Below are 21,993 nucleotides of genomic sequence, written 5' to 3'. Positions count from 1 at the left end.
TTGTAGTGGTCATGAAGGTTGGATAAGTTAGATGCTACTGTATTGTTTTTTGGAGGCCCAGTGTAGCACTGACTGGCCTCTCAGCCTCAGTGCCTGGCTGTTTCTTGCCTGTGATGGTGTTGATTCTTATTGTTGTTGTTGTTGTCATTGTTATTATTGTAATTGTTTTTTTGGAGGCCAAGTGTGAATGTAGGGATTGGGGAGGTGGATGAGTTGTCAAATTTTGTATTTGTTATAGTCACAATGCGTTGTTGTGAGTTTTGTCGGTCCGGATTGTGGTTTTGTGGTGTGGTTGTGTTGTTACAACTGAGAGGCAAGGCTTTTGTGTTGTGTTGCCAAGTTTTGTATTTCTGGGGCGTTTAGTTGTGTGCCAAGTTTTGTATTTCTGGGGCGTTTAGTTGTGTTGATATAGTCATGATGCACTGTTGTGAGTTTTGTGGGTCCGGATTGTGGTTTTGTGGTGTGGTTGTGTTGTTACAATTGGGAGGGAATGCTTTTGTGTTGTGTTGCCAAGTTTCGTATTTCTGGGGCGTTTAGTTGTGTTGTTATAGTCATGATGCGTTGTTGTGAGTTTTGTGGGTCCAGTGTGGTTTTGTGGTGTGGTTGTGTTGTTACAACTGGGAGGCAAGGCTTTTGCATTGTTTTGCCAAGTTTTGTATTTCTGGGGCGTTTAGTTGTGTTGTTATAGTTATGATGCATTGTTGTGAGTTTTGTGGGTCCGGATTGTGGTTTTGTGGTGTGGTTGTGTTGTTACAAATGGGAGGCAAGGCTTTTGCATTGTTTTGCCAAGTTTTGTATTTCTGGGGCGTTTAGTTGTGTGCCAAGTTTCGTATTTCTGGGACGTTTAGTTGTGTTGTTATAGTCATGATGCATTGTTGTGAGTTTTGTGGGTCCAGATTGTGGTTTTGTGGTGTGGTTGTGTTGTTACAAATGGGAGGCAAGGCTTTTGCATTGTTTTGCCAAGTTTTATATTTCTGGGGCGTTTAGTTGTGTTGTTATAGTTATGATGCATTGTTGTGAGTTTTGTGGGTCCGGATTGTGGTTTTGTGGTGTGGTTGTGTTGTTACAAATGGGAGGCAAGGCTTTTGCATTGTTTTGCCAAGTTTTGTATTTCTGGGGCGTTTAGTTGTGTGCCAAGTTTCGTATTTCTGGGACGTTTAGTTGTGTTGTTATAGTCATGATGCATTGTTGTGAGTTTTGTGGGTCCAGATTGTGGTTTTGTGGTGTGGTTGTGTTGTTACAAATGGGAGGCAAGGCTTTTGCATTGTTTTGCCAAGTTTCGTATTTCTGGGGCGTTTAGTTGTGTTGTTATAGTCATGATGCGTTGTTGTGAGTTTTGTGGGTCCTGTGTGGTTTTGTGGTGTGGTTGTGTTGTTACAACTGGGAGGCAAGGCTTTTGCATTGTGTTGCCAAGTTTTGTATTTCTGGGGCGTTTAGTTGTGTTGTTATCGCATGATGCGTTGTGAGTTTTGTGGGTCTGGATTGTGGTTTTGTGGTGTGGTTGTGTTGTTGTAACCTGGAGGCAAGCCTTTTGCATTGTGTTGCCAAATTTCGTATTTCTGGGATGTTTAGTTTTGTTGTTATAGTCACTGCGCCCACAACTTTATCCTTTTATATATATAGACTAGCTGTGCCCGGCCACGCGTTGCTGTGGCGAAGTCTGGTGGTATGGGAAATAAAGTATTGAGGAATTGGTGGTAGTTAAGGTCAAGGGTAAAGGTTTTCCCCTGACGTTAAGTCCAGTCGTGTCTTACTCTGGAGGTTGGTGCTCATCTCCATTTCTAAGCCGAAGAGCCGTCGTTGTCCGTAGACTCCTCCAAGGTCATGTGGGATGACTGCATGGAGCGGCGTTACCTTCCCGCCGGAGCAGTACCTATTGATGCACTCACATTTGCATGTTTTCGAACTTCTGGGTTGGCAGAAGCTGGGGCTAACAGTGGGGGCTCTCTCCGCTCCCCCAATTCAAACCTGTGGCCTTTCAGTCCAGAAGTTCAGCAGCTCAGCGCTTTAACACGCTGCGCCATCAGGGGATATTATTTCCTAAAGGTTGTGAATATACAATATTTCTGATTGGGTTTTTTTTGTTTGTTGGAGGCAAGTATGAATGCTGCAATTAGGAAAAATGATTAGGATGTAATGGCCTTGCAGCTTTAAAGCCTGGCTGTTTCCTCCCTAAGTGAATTTTTTCTTGGGAGGTGTTAGCTGGCCCTGATTGTTTCCTGTCTGGAATTCCCGTTTTCAGAGTGGTGTTGTTTATTTAGTGTTGTGATTGTAGAGATTATATTGTTGTGTATTACTGCACCACAGTAATTATTTCATCTTACAGTAGAATCTCAGTTATCCAACATTTGGTAATGCAATGTTCTGGATTATCCAATGTAGTCTGCGTTTTAGTAGTCAATTTTTGTGTATTCAGTGTTTTAAATTGTGATACTTTTTCTGTCAAATTTGTTGTATAACATGATGTTTTGGTGGTTAATTTGTATAATGATTCCCTAATTTGATGTTTAATTGGGATTTCCTGAATCCGTTCTTATTATCCAACATATTCAGTTATGCAATGTTGTGCTGGGATGTTTATGTTGGATAAGTGAGATTCTACTGTATATTTATAATTTTGCAAGGAAGGCGTTTGCGCCATCCCCCGGGCCCTGGAAAAGGGTAAATAAGAGAAGAGGAGAAGGCGCTCTGTACGTGTTCAGGGGCCAGGCGGGAGGCGTGGCGGGGTGAGGTCTGCCCTTCCCCTTTGCCCCTCCATCCCGGCCCTTCCCCTCCTACCGGAGGTGGCGCCGGTGTGGTGGTGGGTTGTAGGCCAGGCAAGAGCGGGCTCCAGTGGAGGCGCAGGCCTGGGGCGTCGCGGCTTCCTTCCTCCCCGCCTCCGCGCTTCCCGATGCCGGCCTCCATGTTCTTCCCGCGGAGGAGGAGGAGGACAGGAGGAGGCCTGAGCAGCGGCGAGGAGGAGGAGGGGAACCGGGCCAGGAAGGCGGGCAACGTGGTGCTCGTCCGCCGCTGCAGGCCCGAGAGGAAGAGAAAGGGGTGGGAAAGGCTGCCCCTCCACACAGAGGGAGAGAGGCAGGACTCCCTTTCCCAGAAGTGCCTGGCGCGGCAATGACAGTGTTGGCGCCAAAAACCAGGAAGGTCCCGAGGGAGGGACCTTTTTGTTTTCCAGGCGAGAGGTGAGGGCAGGGAAGGGTCGGCTTAGGCCCTCCGGGTGTTTTGGAGTACAACTCCCGATTCGAGGATGGGGAGCTCAGCCTCGTGAGGCGGAGATGTGCCTTCTCCTGCAGAGTCCCTGGCTTCGGCGGTGGAGGAGGTGCAAGAGAGGGAGGGAGGGGAACGGTTCTGTGTGTGTGCGCGCGCGCGGAAAGAGTTGGGAGGACTGTGTTTTTGCGCGTGCGCAGATGGCCTGTTGTGTTTTTTTGGTGTTGTGATTGTGTTTTTTGTTTGATTATGTTGTATCTTACTGGAGGCGGGGATGATGGATTGCGTTGCCAATTTTAGAGTTTGGGGGAGCTGTAGATTTGTTGTTTTGTCCATCGCCGTGATGCCATCACTCTTTTATATATATAGACTAGCTGTGCCCGGCCACGCATTGCTGTGGCGAAGTCTGGTGGTATGGGAAATAAAGTATTGAGGAATTGGTGGTAGTTAAGGTCAAGGGTAAAGGTTTTCCCCAGACATTAAGTCCAGTCGTGTTTGACTCTGGAGGTTGGTGCTCATCTCCATTTCTAAGCCGAAGAGCCGGCGTTGTCCGTAGACTCCTCCAAGGTCATGTGGGATGACTACATGGAGCGGCGTTACCTTCCCGCCGGAGCAGTACCTATTGATGCACTCACATTTGCATGTTTTCGAACTTCTGGGTTGTCAGAAGCTGGAGCTAACAGTGGGGGCTCTCTCCGCTCCCCCAATTCAAACCTGTGGCCTTTCAGTCCAGAAGTTCAGCAGCTCAGCGCTTTAACACGCTGCGCCATCAGGGGATATTATTTCCTAAAGGTTGTGAATATACAATATTTCTGATTGTTTTTTTTTGTTTGTTGGAGGCAAGTATGAATGCTGCAATTAGGAAAAATGATTAGGATGTAATGGCCTTGCAGCTTTAAAGCCTGGCTGTTTCCTCCCTGAGTGAATTTTTTGTTAGGAGGTGTTAGCTGGCCCTGATTGTTTCCTGTCTGGAATTCCCTTGTTTTCAGAGTGGTGTTGTTTGCGATATTTTATGTGCTTCTACTGTCTGTGGCCCTGAGAAAACAGGATTTTCCAGACTTTGATGATGGGAATACTTTGTTGGGAGGTGTTAGCTGGCCCTGATTGTTTCCTGTCTGGAATTCCCTTGTTTTCAGAGTGGTGGTGTTTGCGATATTTTATGTGCTTCTACTGTCTGTGGCCCTGAGAAAACAGGATTTGCCAGACTTTGATGATGGGAATACTTTGTTGGGAGGTGTTAGCTGGCCCCGATTGTTTCCTGTGTGGAATTCCCGTTTATTTACTGTCCTGGTTTTAGAGATTATATTGTTCTGCATTATTCTATCCCAGTAATTATTTCATATTAAAGAAGAATCTCACTTATCCAACATTCGCTTATACAATGTTCTGGATTATCCAACGCAGTCTGCCTTTTCATAATCAATGTTTTTGTAGTCAGTGTTTTAAATTCATTGTGATATTTTAGTGGTAAATTTGTAAATACAGTACAGTAGAGTCTCACTTATCCAACATAAACGGGCCGGCAGAACGTTGGATAAGCGAATATGTTGGATAATGAGGAATTAAGGATAACCCTATTAAACATCAAATTAAGTTATGATTTTACAAATTAAGCACCAAAACATCATGTTAGACAACAAATTTGTCAGAAAAAGTAGTTCAGTACACAGTAATGCTATATAGTAATTACTGTATTTATGAATTTAGCACCAAAATATCACGATATATTGAAAGCATTGACTACAAAAATGCGGTGGATAATCCAGAACATTGGATAAGCAAGTGTTGGATAAGTGAGACTCTACTGTAAATACTACATAGCATTACTGCGCATGGAACTACTTTTTCTGTCAAATTTGTTGTATAATATGATGTTTTGGTGCTTAATTTGCATAACGATTACCTAATTTGATGTTTAATTGGCTTTTCCTGAATCCCTTCTTATTATCCAACATATTCACTTATCCTGCCGGCCTGTTTACATTGGATAAGTGAGACTCTACTGTATATTTCTAATCTTATATTATCTGCTCAGAACTGGATTATATGAGGCTCCTTCTTCACAGCTGTATAAAATGCACACTGAAGTGGATTATATGGTAGTGTGGAGTCAAGATAATCCAGTGCAAAGCAGATAATTATAAATGGGTTATATAGCTATGTTGAAGGGCCTTGAATCTACACTGCCATATAATCCAGTGCAAATTAGATAATCTGTGGAAGAAGCCTAAGTGAGGCCTAACTCTGCCTGTCCCCTAACTGAAACCTGGCTGTCCCTTGGTTGCTAGGCAACCAAGTGGGCAGAGATTAGCCCTCTAAACTGGCAGCAATTGGATAAAAAAAAATATTGCTCTCCCTCTAATTAGGACTTTATTTTTCTTTTCTTTTTGTTGTATCAACCTTGAGGCGTGGATGATGGGTTGTGTTGTCAAATTTTGAGGTTGGGGGGCCTGTACTTTTGTTGTTTTGTGAATTGCCGTGATGCCATCACTCTTTTATATATATAGATTGCTCATGACTACATTGAAACTAGAATAGAGAGAAATCAGCATGAAACTGCAAGAGGTACCATAGATTGTTGTACATGGAAATAATGGTAGTAAATAGTTTTTCATTTATTTAATACAGTTATATATTACAATTACAGTAGAGTCTCACTTATCCAACATAAACGGGCTGGCAGAACGTTGGATAAGCAAATATGTTGGATAATAAGGAGGGATTAAGGAAAAGCCTATTAAACGTCAAATTACCTTATGATTTTACAAATTAAGAACCCAAACATCATGTTATGCAACAAATTTGACAGAAAAAGTAGTTCAATACGAAGTAATGCTATGTAGTAATTACTGTATTTACTAATTTAGCACCAGAATATCACGATTTATTGAAAACATCGACTACAAAAATGTGTCGGATAATCCAGAACGTTAGATAAGCGAGTGTTGGATAAGTGAGACTCTACTGTATATATTTTTGTTATTTAAACTATACATATTGTGAAATTATGGTTTTTTTTTCTCAAAGTGACACACCACCCAAGTCATGCTAGGTTTTTTTTGGGGGGGGGGGTGAATTTTGACACACCAAGTGCAAAAGGTTGCCTATCTTTGGTTTAGGGGTTTCTTAGGTCAGGAAACCTACACTCCCAACCTAGACTTAAGCCCATTTGGTTGTGCCCCCTTGTTAGACAACACGGCAACCCCACCCTGGAGATTTATAGTTCTCCAAGGGCACCAGATCTCTGTAGCTGTCTTCTCCTGGTGTTTGCATTCTTCAATTGGGAACTTTGGGCTTTATTGCAAATGCTCGCCAGGCACAGACCCCCGTATCCACAGTCCTAGTCTAATCGTCCCATGATTGCTCTCACTTCTACTCCTGCATCTGAAGATCTAACACACTATCTGCTACATTGCCCCTTGTATAATGATCCTAGGAAAAATCTCCTGGGAACACTTTTGGAAGAAAGGGCAGCATGGCAACAATCGGCTGTGATCTGCGACTTGCTAGCAGATTATTCCAAAAATATAACACTAAAGGTTGTCACATTTGCAATTGCAGCCCAAAAGATCAGAGCTAAGGTAGCAAAATCCATACTTGAGGTCAGAAATGGAAATGGCGATGGTTTGGGATGATACAAATCAGACACTGTCATTGTTATGTTGCTGCTATCATAATTTTAAAGAGCTAGTTTTAATTTTTGAATAAGTTTTAATGTTTTTATTGGAAAGTGTTTATTAGGCATGTCCGATCGATGGAAAAAGTGTTTCAATTGTCGTTTCTAAAGTAGGGGGCGCTAGCGCTTCGATATAGAAAGTATTTCCGATTTTTTCACCCAAAAATTTCGGATATTTCTGAAAATTTGTAATGATTCTAAATGTTTCTAAAATGGCGGATGCGCATGTGCAATCGCAAAAAAAAAAAAAGGAACCCGAGGGGGGGGGGGGACTTTTACAGGCTCTCCCACCCTCATTTCTTGAGCTATCCTCATCAAATTTGCAAATAAGCTCCCATTCAAGGTAGGTTGCAGAAACAAAATAATTTTTAAAATATTTTTAAATATATATTTTAAAAAATTTTGGGGGGAGGAAAAATTAACGAAACATTAAGAGACAATTAGAGAATGGGCCAACAATGGTTCGAATTACATTGCTGGTTGTGCTGTGAGACAATGTCTCAGAATGCGTATCAAAAAGCGAGAACAATCCAAAATAATTCCGATATACAATTCAAAACGAATTTTTGGACATGTCTAGTGTTTATAAAGGTTGTATTTATTTATTTATTTATTTATTTATTTATTTATTTACAGTATTTATATTCCGCCCTTCTCTCCCCGAAGGGGACTCAGGGCAGATTACAATGAACACATATATGGCAAACATTCAATGCCAACAGACAAACAACATTCAGTTTAGACAGACACAGAGGCATTTTAACATGTTTCCAGCTTCACGGTTCCGGCCACAGGGGAAGCTGTTGCTTCACCGTCCACTGGTGGCTGTTCTTCCTCATTCTTTTCCTCGTGTTTTGCTGGCAGTTTTATGGTATTGTAAATTAGCCTCCCGCATAAAGCGTCCCTAAATTTCTCTAATTAACAGATGCAACTGTCTTTCGGGGCTGCATAGGTCAACAGCAAGCCGGGGCTATTTTTAATGGTCAGAGGCTTAACCCGACCTGGGCTTCGAACTCATGACCTCTCGGTCAGTAGTGATTTATAGCAGCTGGTTACTAGCCAGCTATTCCACAGCCAGCTGCGCCACTGATGTCATGGCCTATGGCTAGTACAATAAACCATTCATTCATTCATTCATTCATTCATTCATTCATTCATACTCCTGCATCCCTTTCCCACAACACTATTCTTGCACTCTATTCCACTTTAACAGTTGTGATTCCTTGCTTCAGACACTTCACCTAAGACGTATGGTAATGTTGCACAACTAAATGACAGCTCGAAACTGTGACTACATGGGCAACTAAATGGGCATGAGCATTTATCGATGCCTGGATGCCTCTATGCACATCAATGCAAAATGCTGCTTCCATAATGAAATGGAAGCAAACATTCAACAGGAGACAAAGGAGAACAAGCACATCTGGAAGACACCTAAATGATCCCAGCCAGTAAATGCTTTTAAGATTAATTTAAATTAGTGCTATTTTAAATAGGAAAATTTGTCTAGTATACACACACACACACAGTAGAATCTCATTTATCCAACCTTCTTGGATAAGTGCTCCTTCCTTGGAGGCTTTGAAGCAGAGGCTGGATGGCCATCTGTCGGGGGTGCTTTGAATGCGATTTCCTACTTCTTGGCAGAATGGGGTTGGACTGGATGGCCCATGAGGTCTCTTCCAACTCTACTATTCTATGATTCTATTATCCTATGATTCTCCACTTATCCAATGTTCTGTATTACAGTGTTTTCAATACATTGCGATGTTTTGGTAAAAAAAAAATCATAAATACAGTAATTACTAGATAAAGTTACCATTTATTGAACTGCTTTTTTTCGGTCATTTTGTTGCAAAACGTGATGTTTTGTTGCTTAATTTGTAAAAACATAACGTAATTTGATAAAGTACAATATAGTAATTTATTGCCAGTATTGTACTATGCTAATAATATAATGTATGTAAATTTAATTTGAAGCCTATCTGAGTCCCCTTCAGGGTGAGAAGAGTGGGATATAAATGTAGTAAATAAATAAATAATTTGATGTTTAATAGGCTTTTCCTTAATCCCTCCTTATTATCCAACATTTCCGCTTATCTAACGTTCTGCCAACCCATTTGTGTTGGATAAGCGAGACTCTACTGTATATGTATGTATGTATGTATGCATGTGTGTGTGTATATATATTTTTATATGTATATATTTATATATGTTTTATATTTTATACTGTATTTAACTGGTTGTGATACATTTTATCTTCTGTTGTTTTTAATGATGTGTCGGCATCGAATTGTGCCAATTGTACGCCGCCCTGAGTCCCTTCGGGTGAGAAGGACGGGATAGAAATATTGGATATATATATATATATATATATATATATATATATATATATATGTATGTGTGTGTGTGTGTGTGTGTGTGTGTGTGTGTGTGTGTGTAATGAAATTTTGGACTAGGACAAAACAACAAAACTACACACCCAGAAACACTAAACTTGGCAGCACAACCCCTCATCCATGCCTCTACGTTCATACAACAAAAAGAAAAGAAAAATATAGTCCTTATTAGAGGGAGAGGCATAATTGTTTTTATCCAGTTTTTTTATCCAATAGTTTTTATCCACTTGGTCTCCTAGCAACCCACTCAGCCCAGGGGACAGGCAGAGTTAGGCCTCTTCCACACTGCCTATAAAATACAGATTATCTGATTTTAACTGGATTATATGGCAGTGTAGACTCAAGACCCTTCCACACAGCTATATAACCCATTTATAATGGACTTAATGTTAGGGAAAAACCTTGACCCTTTACCTTAACTACCACCAATTCCTCAATACTTTATTTCCAGTACCACCATACTTCGCCACAGCAACGCGTGGCCGGGCACAGCTAGTATATATATATATATATATATATATATATATATATATATATATGAATACTAGAATCATAGAGTTGGAAGAGACCCCAAGAACCATCCAGTCCAACCCCTTTCTGCCAGGCAGCAAGGCACAATCAAAGCCCTCCTAATAGATAGCCATCCAGCCTCTGCTTAATAAATCTCCAGATGGAGATTTCTGTCAAAGTGAGGAATTTCTCCCTAATGTTAAACTGGATGTATAAGGAACTAGTTTGATCCCAACCCAACCTCTGTTTTAGGCTATAAGATTAAGGTTGAAAAAACGGGACTTACAGGGGGTTGAATTTGCTGTTTTCTGCCACGAAGTCTCCGACGTGGATCTCGGCTCCCCGGATTCTATCACCGCAGCACTCCCCTCGGTTCTTGATGACGACAGCGAAGATGGCATACTCGTCCCCGAGATCCACATACCACCAGGGCTCCATGTCCCCGTTGGTGTGGGTGCAGGAGCCGGCGCCATCCAGGTTCCCATTGCAGTTCCCGTCCACAGCCTTCCCGGCCACGAGGCTTTTGGGGTGCTGGTACGTGGAGGACTGGAAGGCCGGGCGTCCTCTGGCCAGGTTGGGGACTAGGCAGGTACGAGAAGGCAACGTGAGGAGAAAGAAAGGGATCGAGGGGTGTTAGAAGACTTCAAGCTGAACATGAGTGAGGAGTGTGGAGCAGGGGCTAAAAACGTCAATGTGAAGTTGAAGGTGACCCCCACCCCAATAAAAGATAGTAACTTATGGTTTTGCCAAGGACCTCGGGCTGGGTACCCTGTTTCCCCGAAAATAAGACATCCCCAAAAAATAAGACCTAGCAGAGGTTTTGCTGAATTGCTAAATATAAGGCCTCCCCCGAAAGTAAGACCTAGCCAAGTTTTTGTTTGGAAGCATGCCCGGCACCCGCCAAATGAAATACCAGAACTTGCAGGATCGGTAAATGTACATACCAGTTGTACATGGAAATAATGGTGATAATATATTAAAATGTTATATTATTTATATGTATACAGTAGTAACAAGAAATTCTTGACAGACGTCATAGTTTGTCTGGTTTGGTTATGTTGGTTTGTGATGACAACTACTGTACAGTATATAATAAATGTTCATTTTTTTTGTTCAACAATAAATGTGAATTCTTCTTCATGGAAAAAATAAGACATCCCCTAAAAATAAGACCTAGCACATCTTTGGGAGCAAAAAATAATATAAGACACTGTCTTATTTTCGGGGAAACACGGTAGTAAGAGTTAAATCTTGGACCAAAGGGAACGCTTCCCACGTTAAATCTGTGTATTAAACAGAAATAAAAACTTCGATGGCCTTCCTTCAACTAGGGGACACTTTATTTGGGAAAAAGGGAAACTTTTATTGGCTTTAATAGCTCGCCAGGCACAGGCAGACCCTCAGGGCGACCCATGGCAAGGGCATCTGTCTCTGGCTTTGTCCCTTTTCCAAGGTTTTTTTTTTTTTTTTGCTTCCGCCGGTCCCTGCTTGCTGCAAGATCGCCAAATTCCTGCTCGGTAACAAATGGGATTCCAGGCTGCATCAATAGGAGCCTAGTGTCCAGATTGAGGGAAGTCATATCCCCATCTATTCTGCTTTGGTCAGACCTCACCTGGAACCTCACCTACCTATCCGTCATCCTTACCAACTTGCACCCCCGGCAGACAGCTCTGTCCCTCCCCACGGCTGACCAGCAGAGCCAGACCCAGGAGACCGGTCCAGGACACAAAAAACATCCTGCAAAAAAAGAAAAAAAAAGAAAAAGCCGAATTGGCCATCAGAGAATGCCAGGATTGGGGCCCAAGGTGGGGATGCAGGCTCTCCATGGCGATGCTTCAAAAGGGGTCCAGGAAGCAAAAACAGCAGGGCTTGGTTGGACCCCCAGGTTGTGGTCGAACCCGGGCGACCATCTGCATTCAGTTTAATCTGACCTGGAGCAGTGAGTTCCGCAGATCGGAAGGAGCCATGCTGAGATCAATTCAGCCATACAAGCATGTCCCAGTAGCAACTTAAGATGTATCTTGGGCTCGGGCTGTGGCGCAGGCTGGAGAGCAGCTGCAATAAATCACTGCAATGAATCACTCTGACCAGGAGGTCATGAGTTCGAGGCCCGCTCAGAGCCTATGTTTGTTTGTCTTTGTTCTATGTTAAAAAGGCATTGAATGTTTGCCTATATGTGTAATGTGATCTGCCCTGAGTCCCCCATATCTTTCCTATTTTGACCCCAAGCATGACCATCTTTCATACTCCTAACTCAAAAGGCTTCCGCGTCACGGGGAGACCACCTGTTCCCAAATTAATAAAGTTTTAAAAAGCGAATCAGCTGATTGTCAAAACCTGTCAACTATCAAAACGGAGTTCCCTCGCGCTGCGGTGCAATTTTCTCTACATGGACGGACTCACAAAGGTTCGGACTACGTGCTGGGTGCGGAGGGGGCCACTCAGGGCTCCCTGCCTGCCGCTCATGAACTGCCCTCATCTCCGGAGTGCCCCCTCCCGCTGACCTTTGACCTAGTGGCACCATTTCTCCCAGATTGCCACAAATTCAACCCCCTTTTCTGGACTTTTATTACTTTATGAATTCCCTACATTAAAACTTGGGCTTTGGGATGGGTGAAATAAGTTGAAATATGTTCCTACATGTGACCTGTGTACCCTGCATGCCCCCTTTCCCCCTTATCACCATGAAATATATTTTATATTAAAGAATGACCAAAATCTGACCTAGGAATCAAATGAGCAGATAGTTGCAACAGAGTCCGGAGGGGTTTATCCCTCACACCAGGAGACTGTCAAACATCCATCTTGCATGGAGAATAGATATGGTCTTCCCCCCATTAAACGCCAGAGCTGGCCCATTTAATGGAAGAGATGACTATCTGGTTCTTGGACCACTTACAATGGGGGCAATCAAAGCCTATGATTGCCCTGGCTGTCAAAATGAACTGGACTCATTTAGAAACAAATCCTGCCCATCCGATCAGCCCTGGCTCACCAGAATTTGGCAAGCCTGCCAGACAAATATGTATATTTGCACCCCAAGAAGCAGTCTAGAAACTACCTTGAGGGCTCGGTAAGGCTCTCGGTCCTTCCTTTTGCATATTTACTCAATGACTCAATCATAATCCCTAGCAAATCTATTGTTCTCGGTTTAGCTCGCCTCCTCGCCCCTGATTGGTAGAAACACTGAGGCGCCAGGAGCTCCCTGATTGGACGGGGGTTCGCGCCGCTGGTCCAAGGACCAATCAGTGCGCAGAGGGGCAGGGGAACGAACGGTGCGAAATTCAAGTCGCGCCTCCCATTTTCTGTGTTATAAAAGTTGTTGTTCTGTATTGCCTGTTATGGCTCCTTGACGAACAATCGCGGGTGTCATCCATTTCAGCTGAACTGAATAAACAACTCGGTGTTCTTTCTTCACGTCTGAGGGTGAGATTTTGTAGCGAAAAGCCTTGATCTTTAGCTGCTCCCCCCTTGCCAAGATTCTCGGGCCTACGGCCTGGGGCAGGAGCGGGGTTCCCTTCAGAAGCGGATCCCCCCCCCCCCAAATCCTACCTCGATATCAAGGTTGTGCATTGCCTGCATCCAGCTACAGCACCCTTTGGACTTCAGCATTGGATAAACTCACAACTCAACAACCGGTGGGTCTGTTTCCATTGGGAAAAAGAACCAGATTTGAGATCTTGTTTTGACCCTCTTGGCTTTCTCCTGTTGTAAACCAGTGTTTCCCAATCTTTAGGTCTCCAGATGTTTTGGACTTCAGCTCCCATACTGGTTAGGATTTCTGGGAGTTGAAGTCCAAAACATCTGGAGGCCCAAAGGTTTTGGAACCACTGGTGTAAACAGAGAGCACACTAATTTTAAAAATTCCATATTTATTCCAAAATAGTGTGTATACACAGTGTCCAGGTTAACATTTTCTTCATGGGGTTGTTGTTTGTTTTCCGGGCAGTATGGCCATGTTCCACGGCCTGGGAAAAAAACAACAACCCTGTGATTCTGGCCATGAAAACCTTCAACAACACATTCTCCTCATGGCTCTTTCTTTCCTCAAAGTTCTTCACATACTTCTCTTTCTGTTTCTGTTTCTGTTTGTGTTTCTCTCCTTCCTTCCTTCCTTCCTTCCTTCCTTCCTTCCTTCCTTCCTTCCTTCCTTCCCTCCCTCCCCCTCCTTCCCTTCTTCCCTTGCTTCCCATCATACACATTCCCCTCTCGTTTCTTTCTTTTCCTTCTTAATTCCTTCATCTCTTCTTTCTCTCTCTTTCCTTCCTCTACCTTTTCCTCGTTCCTTTCTCTTCCTCCTTCCTTCCCTTCTGTTTTTCTTTCTTTTTGCTACATTCCCCATTCCCTCTCTTTCTCTCTTGTTTTCTTTCTTTCCTTCTGCATTGACTTCCATCTTATTTATTTATTTATTATTAAACTTATATACCGCTACTCCCGGTTGGCTCGGAGCGGTTTACAAAAATAGATTAAAACAATACATTTGGCTTTAAAATAACAATAAAAACAATAAAAGCAACAATAAAAGCAACAATAAAAACAGACATAGCCCCGAGTCTTTCACCCATTGAATGCTTGTCGGAAGAGCAATAATAATAATAATAATAATAATAATAATAATAATAATAATAAAACTTTATTTATACCCCGCCACCATCTCCCCAACGGGGACTCGGGGCGGCTAACATGGGGCCATGCCCAGGACAATACAATATAGCAAAATATAAAAACAGCATATCATAATACAGTTAAACAATACAATAAATAGTCATATACAGTACAACACAAAATCACAAAAGCAATATAACAGGGCGGGCCGCATGAACACTCAGTTAAAACTTGGGGTGAGAAAAAGATAAGAATATAAACCACGGGGAACAGGGACATAAGATAGAAAAACAGTCTAGAGGATAGATGTTGGGGGGAGTAACAAAAGAAGTGCATAACAGTTACTCTCCGAAAGCACACCGGAAAAGCCACGTTTTTAAGTCTTTCCTAAAGGCTAAAAGAGTGGGGGCTTGCCTGATTTCAATGGGCTGCGAGTTCCATAATTGGGTTTTGCAGGCTTTCCGAAAGGCAAGTAAGTCTCGGGTGGTTCGAGTTTCCACTGGCAAGGCATTCCATAATTGAGGGGCTACAATCGAGAAGGCTCTCTGCCTAGTGGAAGACAAATGATAAGTCCGTATGTTAGGGACTTCAAGCAAATTTTGGTCTTCGGACTGAAGTAATCTCTGGGGTTGGTAGGGGGATAAGTGGGCCCTCAGGTACGCTGGCCCCAGACCATGTAAGGCCTTGAAAGTTAGTACCAGTATCTTGAAAGTAATTCGGTACTCAATCGGTAGCCAGTACAGCTGTTGAAGAATTGGGGTGATACGCCACCTCGCCGGCACCCCGGCGAGAAGATGAGCCGCCGCGTTTTGCACCAGCTTCAGTTTCCGGATCACTGACAGAGGAAGGCCAATGTAGAGGGCGTTACAGTAGTCGAGCCTTGAGATGACCGTCGCCTGGATGACCGTCGCCAGGTCGTTCCTAGATAGGTAGGGAGCCAGTCGCCTAGCCTGACGTAGATGGAAAAACGCAGATCTGCTCACAGCAGAGACCTGGACCTCCATTGTGAGCAAGGGGTCTAATAAGACACCAAGACTTTTTACCAAAGATGACGGACGTAGTGTCTCACCATCCAGGGTAGGCAGCTGGATCTTCCTCCCACCCGGACGGCCCAGCCAAAGGATCTCCGTCTTCGCTGGATTCACCCTCAACCTGCTGGCACGCAACCATCCAGTCACGGCCTCAAGGCCCTGATGGAAACTGCTGCCATCAATGAGGCAAGAAAGGAGGGAAGGAAGGAAGGAGGGAAGGAAGGAAGGAGGGAAGGAAGGAGGAGGAGGAGGAGAAAAGGGAGAGGAAGGAAGCCACAGAGGTTTCCCTTGGCTTCCCTTTCTCTCTCCCTCTTTTGCACAAAGCTCTCCAAAGCTTTGCAAATAAAACCCCGCAGCTCCCCATCTGGATTCTCCTCCTCCTCACTATCGAAGCATCTGGATCTGAATCAAGCACCAGCTTTCCCTCATTCTCCTTTGCCTTGCTCGGCTGAGGAAGAGGGAGCCGCAGCCACCAGGGATCTCAGTTAAACTGGATTATATGAGTCCCCACTGCCATATAGTCTGGGATAAGAAGAAAAGGGACGGATCTGGACCAAACTTGGCACACAGACTCAACATGGCCAGCTGTGAATCCTGGGGGAGTTTTGAGTCTGCTCACAGCAGAGACCTGGACCTCCATTGTGAGCAGGGGGTCTAATAAGACACCAAGACTTTTTACCGAAGATGACGGACGTAGTGTCTCACCATCCAGGGTAGGCAGATGGATCTCCCTCCCACCCGGACGGCCCAGCCAAAGGATCTCCATCTTCGCTGGATTCACCCTCAACCTGCTGGCACGCAACCATCCAGTCACGGCCTCAAGGCACTGATGGAAACTATCGGGTACGGAGTCCGGCTGGCCCTCCATCCTCAGAATGAGCTGAGTGTCATCCGCGTACTGGTGGCACTCGAGCCCAAAGCTCCGCACCAGTCGGGCAAGCGGTCGCATATAGACGTTAAATAATAGAGGAGAGAGAATAGCTCCCTGTGAGACCTCTCGGAAACCATCCCTCCCCTCACCACACACTGTCCCCGATTCTGGAGGAAGGAGGACACCCATTTCAGGGGTATCCCTCTAACCCCCGTCATGGCTAGGCGGTGGGTCAATAGATTGTGGTCGACCGTATCAAATGCTGCTGTGAGATCCAATCTTATACCTTCTCCTTTCTTGTTTTTTTTCCTTCACTTTCTCTACCATTCTTTTTGTGTGCCTCTCCCTCTCTTCCTCTCTTTCATCATTTTTCTGTTGCAAGTCTATCACTTCCCAAGCAGGGAGCTTTGAAATGGTTGAACAAAAGCTCTCCAATTAACAACAACAACAACAACAACAACAACAACAACAACAACAATTTATTTCTATTCAGCCCTCTCTATCTCCCCAAAGGTACTTGCATTTTCTAAATGTATGTTTATATGGATGTTGTAATTAATGTTTAATTGTTTTAATTGTAATTGTTTTAAATATGTTTTCTAGCATCTAATGATTGCTGATTGTAAGGCCACCCTGAGTCCCCCCCCCCCTTGGGGGTGAGAAGGACGGGATATAAATGTCCGAAATAATAAATGAATAAATAAATACTCAGGGCGGATTCCAACAAACAACAGCATACATTCAATGCCTTCAAAAAACAAATAAATATTGCCATAAAATCCCAGTAAGACCCCACATATGAATACAGCTTTAAAAACCTAACATCAAATTAAACCTAATATCAGTGAATTGAGTATGACAATAACCTAAACCAATATAGTCAGACAGAATCAGACAAGAATTATATAGAGACACTAGCTGTGCCCGGCCACGCGTTGCTGTGGTGTTGTCTGGTGGTGTTGGTGAGAAATTGTTGAGGTAGTGGTGGTATTGAATGTCTGTTGTATGGTTGTCTTTATGTTTAGTATGCACACTGAAGTGGATTATATGGCAGTGTGGAGTCAAGATAATCCAGTTCAAAGCAGATAATATGAGATTATAAATGGGTTATATAGCTGTGTGGAAGGGCCTTGAGTCTACACTGCCATATAATCCAGTTAAAATCTGATAATCTGTGGAAGAGGCCTAAGTGAGGCCTAACTGTGCCTGTCCCCTGGGCTGAGTAGGTTGCTAGGAGACCAAGTGGGCGGAGCTTAGCCTTCAAACTGGCAGCAATTGGATAAAAACTATTATTCCTCTCCCTGTAATTAGGACTTTATTTTTCTTTTCTTTTTGTTGGATCAACCTAGAGCCGTGGATGATGGGTTGTGTTGTCAAATTTCGAGGTTGGGGGGCCTGTAGTTTTGTTGTTTTGTCCGCTGCCCTGATGCCATCACTCTTTTATATATATATAGATAAAATCTAAATCTAAATAAACATTCACAGTAATTTACAAAAGTCAAGTAGCCTGGACCCGAGCCATTTAGGGGAAACCAAAGCTTTAGGTGCTCTTACTGCCTATTACAGGGGAAACCAGCTGATCCCTAATCGCCTTAAGAGCAGACAAGCATCTCGAGCTCTGAGGATGAACTGCAAAGGAATCTCACTGGAGCATTGCAGCACACCCAAATACCTGGGAGTCACCCTGGACCATTCTCAGACTTATAAGAAGCACTGCTTGACTATCAAGCAAAAAGTGGGTGCTAGAAATAATATCATACGAAAGCTGACTGGCACAACCTGGGGATCACAACCAGACACAGTGAAGGCCCTTGCGTTTGGCTACTCTGCTGCTGAATATGCATGCCCAGGGTGGAATACCATGTTAAAACAGTGGATGTCGCTCTGAATGAGACATGACGCATTATCACAGGATGTTGACGCCCAACATTGCTGGAGAAATTGTACTGTTTAGACGGCATTGCACCACCTGACATCTGCCAGTAAGTAGCAACCAGCAATGAAAGGACCAAGGCAGTGACATCTCCGGCCCATCCTCTGTTCGGATATCAGCCAGCATGCCAATGCCTTAAATAGTTTTCTAAGATCGACAGAGATATTCGCAGGAACACCTCAGCAAGCAAGAGTCCAAAAGTGGCAGGCTAAAACTCGAAACCTCAATCAGTGGCTGACACCACTCCTGGGCAGACAGAAGACAGGGCAGGGCGACTTGGAAGATGCTGAACAGACTGTGCTCTGGCATCATGAGACAGAACCAATATTAAGAAATGGGGCCACAAAGTGGAGTCCACGACATGCGAGTGTGGAAAAGAGCAAACCACAGACCACCTGAGCCTGCCACATGCACCATGGAGGACCTCCTTATAGTAACACCAAAGGCACTTAAAGTGGCCAGATTCTGATCAAAGGACATTTAGTATCACACCAATTTTTTAAAAACTTTGTGTTTTCAAATACATTACAACTTGTACCCTTGGTTCGCTTCTGACACGATGAGTAAAATCATTTTTCTTTCACTCCTTCCCTCCCCACCTACCTTGCCTACTTTCCTTTCCCTCCCTCTTACTTTCTTTCCATTCTTTTTCCTTCCTTCCTTCCTTCCTTCCTTCCTTCCTTCCTTCCTTCCTCCCTTCCTTCCTCCCTCTCTCCCTCCCTTCTTTTCTTCCTTCCTTCCTTCCTTCCTTCCTTCCTTCCTTCCTTCCTTCCTTCCTTTCTTGCTCCTTCCCTCCCTCCCCCCTCCCTCCCTCCCTCCCTCCCTTCTTTCCTTCCTTCCTTTATTTTTTCTTCCTTCCTTCCTTCCTTCCTTCCTTCCTTCCTTCCTTCCTTCCTTCCTTCCTTCCTTTATTTTTTCTTCCTTCCTTCCTTCCTTCCTTGCTTCCTTTCTTTTTTCCTTCCTTTTTTCCTCCCTCCCTCCCTCCCTTCTTTCCTTCCTTCCTTTCTTTTTTCCTTCCTTCCTTCCTTCCTTCCTTTATTTTTTCTTCCTTCCTTTCTTTTTTCCTTCCTTTCTTTTTTCCTTCCTTCCTTGCTTCCTTTCTTTTTTCCTTCCTTTTTCCTCCCTCCCTCCCTCCCTCCCTTCTTTCCTTCCTTCCTTCCTTCCTTTCTTTTTTCCTTCCTTCCTTCCTTCCTTCCTTCCTTCCTTCCTTCCTTCCTTCCTTCTTTCCTTTATTTTTTCTTCCTTCCTTCCTTTCTTTTTTCCTTCCTTTCTTTTTTCCTTCCTTCCTTCCTTCCTTCCTTTCTTTTTTCCTTCCTTTTTTCCTCCCTCCCTCCCTCCCTTCTTTCCTTCCTTTCTTTTTTCCTTCCTTTCTTTTTTCCTTCCTTCCTTCCTTCCTTCCTTTCTTTTTTCCTTCCTTCCTTCCTTCCTTCCTTCCTTCCTTCCTTCCTTCCTTCCTTCCTTCCTTCCTTTATTTTTTCTTCCTTCCTTCCTTTCTTTTTTCCTTCCTTCCTTCCTTCCTTCCTTCCTTCCTTCCTTCCTTCCTTCCTTCCTTTCATTTTTCCTCCCCCTCCCTCCCTCCCTCCCTCCCTCCCTTACTTCCTTTCCTCCTCCCTCCCTCCTTTCCTTCCTTCTTTCCTTTCATTTTTCCTCCCTCCCTCCCTCCCTCCCTCCCTCCCTTCCGCTTCCTTTCCTTCTTACATCTTTCTTTCTTTTGTTTTGTCTCATTCTTTATTTCTTCCATCTTTTCATTTTCTTCCTTTCCCCCTCCACTTTGTCTTTCTCTTTTGTTTCTTCATTTCCTCCCTCTTTCCCTATTTGTTCCAATGGCAGACTCAGCCTCACCTCCGAGAGCCCATGCTGGGAGCGTGTCCTCCTGCGTGGGGCAAAGAGGGGCAACTCCCCAATTAAAGGGAAGAGAAGACCGTGGGCCCCTCCCTCTCCGCCAAATTCTCCGCACTCAATTCCCTTGTGCCATTGCAATAATAATCCTGTTTTCTTCAGGAATTGTGCAATCCACGACAAGTCTTGCAACATCAGTTTTCATGAAACAGCAGCAACGTTGAAAGCGTTTTAGCTCTAGAAGCAGTTTCACTTTCCCCAAATGTCAACAGATACCTTCAGGTCATGGAATTGTAGAGTTGGAAGAAACCCCAAGGGCCAACCTCATTTTACCAGGCAGGGAGACACAATCAAAACCCTCCTGATAGACGGCCATCCAGACTCTACTAAAACACTTCCAGAGAAGGAGTTTCTGCCGGACTCCTGGAGAACATATTCTACTGTTAAACAGCTCTTACCATCAGGAAGTTCTCCCAAAAAGACCTTAACAGATTCAAGAGTTGGGACAAAACTAGTGCATAGAGATACAGTTGTCTATTACTAACTGATATATAGAATAGAAAACTGGTAACAGACAAATAATAATCCTTACAGGCGCATGAATAATGCAGAAATGAAAATTGTTTACAACATTACAACAAACGTTATATTCATGTTTGTATGTTTTTTCAATAACAAATAAGTATGTTCAGTAACTGAGTACAACACTTAGTTTCCAGTATTGTCCCACATAAATAAAAGTCTTAGAAATGCATGGTCGAAGGAATAAACAACTGATGGTTTCTTCTGTAAATTGTGGTTCACACTTTAGATCATTTCATCATTGTCCCATGCAAATAATGCGCCTTGAAAATGCGCAAAAGAATTGTAAAACAATGTAGAACAAAACTAGTGCAGCCAGAAAGAGAAATCTGCTTGTACAATTTTGCAGCTGCACGCATAACGATTGCCAGTGATTGGATAGGCGAAAAAACATTATTAAAAATTGGAATCGGGCCCCTGGTGGCACAGTGTGTTAAAGCGCTGAGCCTCTGAACTTGCAGACCACAAGGTCGAATCCAGGGAGCGGAATGAGCGCCCACTGTTAGCCCCAGCTCTTGCCAACCTACCATGTTTCCCCAAAAAGAAGACAGTGTCTTATATTAATTTTTGCTCCCAAAAATATGCAAGGTATTGTTTTCAGGGGATGTCTTATTTTTCCATGAAGAAGAATTCACATTTATTGTTGAACAAAAAAAAAATGAACATTTATTATATACTGTACATTAGATGTCATCACAAACCAGCATAACCAGACAAACTGAATCCTATCAAGAATTTCTTGCTACTACCATTATTTCCATGTACAACACTTTATGGTACGTACATTTACCGATCCTGCATGCTCTAGTGTTCTGTTCATTGGGCATGCTTCCAAACAAAAACTTTGCTAGGTCTTATTTATTTATTTATTTATTTATTTATTTACAGTATTTATATTCCGCCTTTCTTTCTCACCCCGAAGGGGACTCAGGGCGGATTACAATGAACACATATATGGCAAACATTCAATGCCAACAGACAAACAACATACAGTATAGACAGACACAGAGGCATTTTTAACATTTTTCCAGCTTCACGATTCCAGCCACAGGGGGAGCTGTTGCTTCACCGTCCAGTATTGGCTGTACTTCCTCATTCCTTTCCTCGTGTTTTGCTGGCAGTTTTTATGGTGTTGTAAATTAGCCTCCCGCATAAAGCGTCCCTAAATTTCCCTAATTGACAGGTGCAACTGTCTTTTGGGGCTGCATAGGTCAACAGCAAGCCGGGGCTATTAACGGTCGGAGACTTAACCCGACCCGGGCTTCGAAGTCATGACCTCTCGGTCAGTAGTGATTTATAGCAGCTGCTTACTAGCCAGCTGCACCACAGCCCGGCCCCAAGGCCTC

General features: G+C 43.6%; 1 protein-coding gene across 4 annotated transcripts in view; it reads right to left on the bottom strand.

Moving 5' to 3' along the window:
* The window catches only part of LOC103282681 (fucolectin), a 100,754-nt gene that overhangs the window by 52,565 nt on the left and 26,196 nt on the right, over positions 1-21,993 (bottom strand). The window contains exons 1-3 of one of the 4 annotated variants that reach the window (XM_062979864.1): positions 20,069-20,463; positions 11,432-11,523; positions 10,073-10,367 (exon numbers count right to left, since the gene is read on the bottom strand). In XM_062979864.1, the coding sequence (XP_062835934.1) occupies positions 10,073-10,367; positions 11,432-11,523; positions 20,069-20,082 (401 nt within the window). In that variant the 5' untranslated portion in view covers positions 20,083-20,463. Of the gene's footprint in view, positions 1-10,072; positions 10,368-11,431; positions 11,524-20,068; positions 20,464-21,993 lie in introns of those variants that run through there. The other 3 variants (XM_062979867.1, XM_062979865.1, XM_062979866.1) reach the window with 3 other exon arrangements.

This window comes from Anolis carolinensis, chromosome 4 (genome assembly GCF_035594765.1).
Source record: "Anolis carolinensis isolate JA03-04 chromosome 4, rAnoCar3.1.pri, whole genome shotgun sequence".
Lineage (NCBI taxonomy): Eukaryota > Metazoa > Chordata > Lepidosauria > Squamata > Dactyloidae > Anolis > Anolis carolinensis.
Note: the sequence above shows the minus strand (reverse complement) of the source record. Positions and strands in the feature narration are given on the sequence as shown.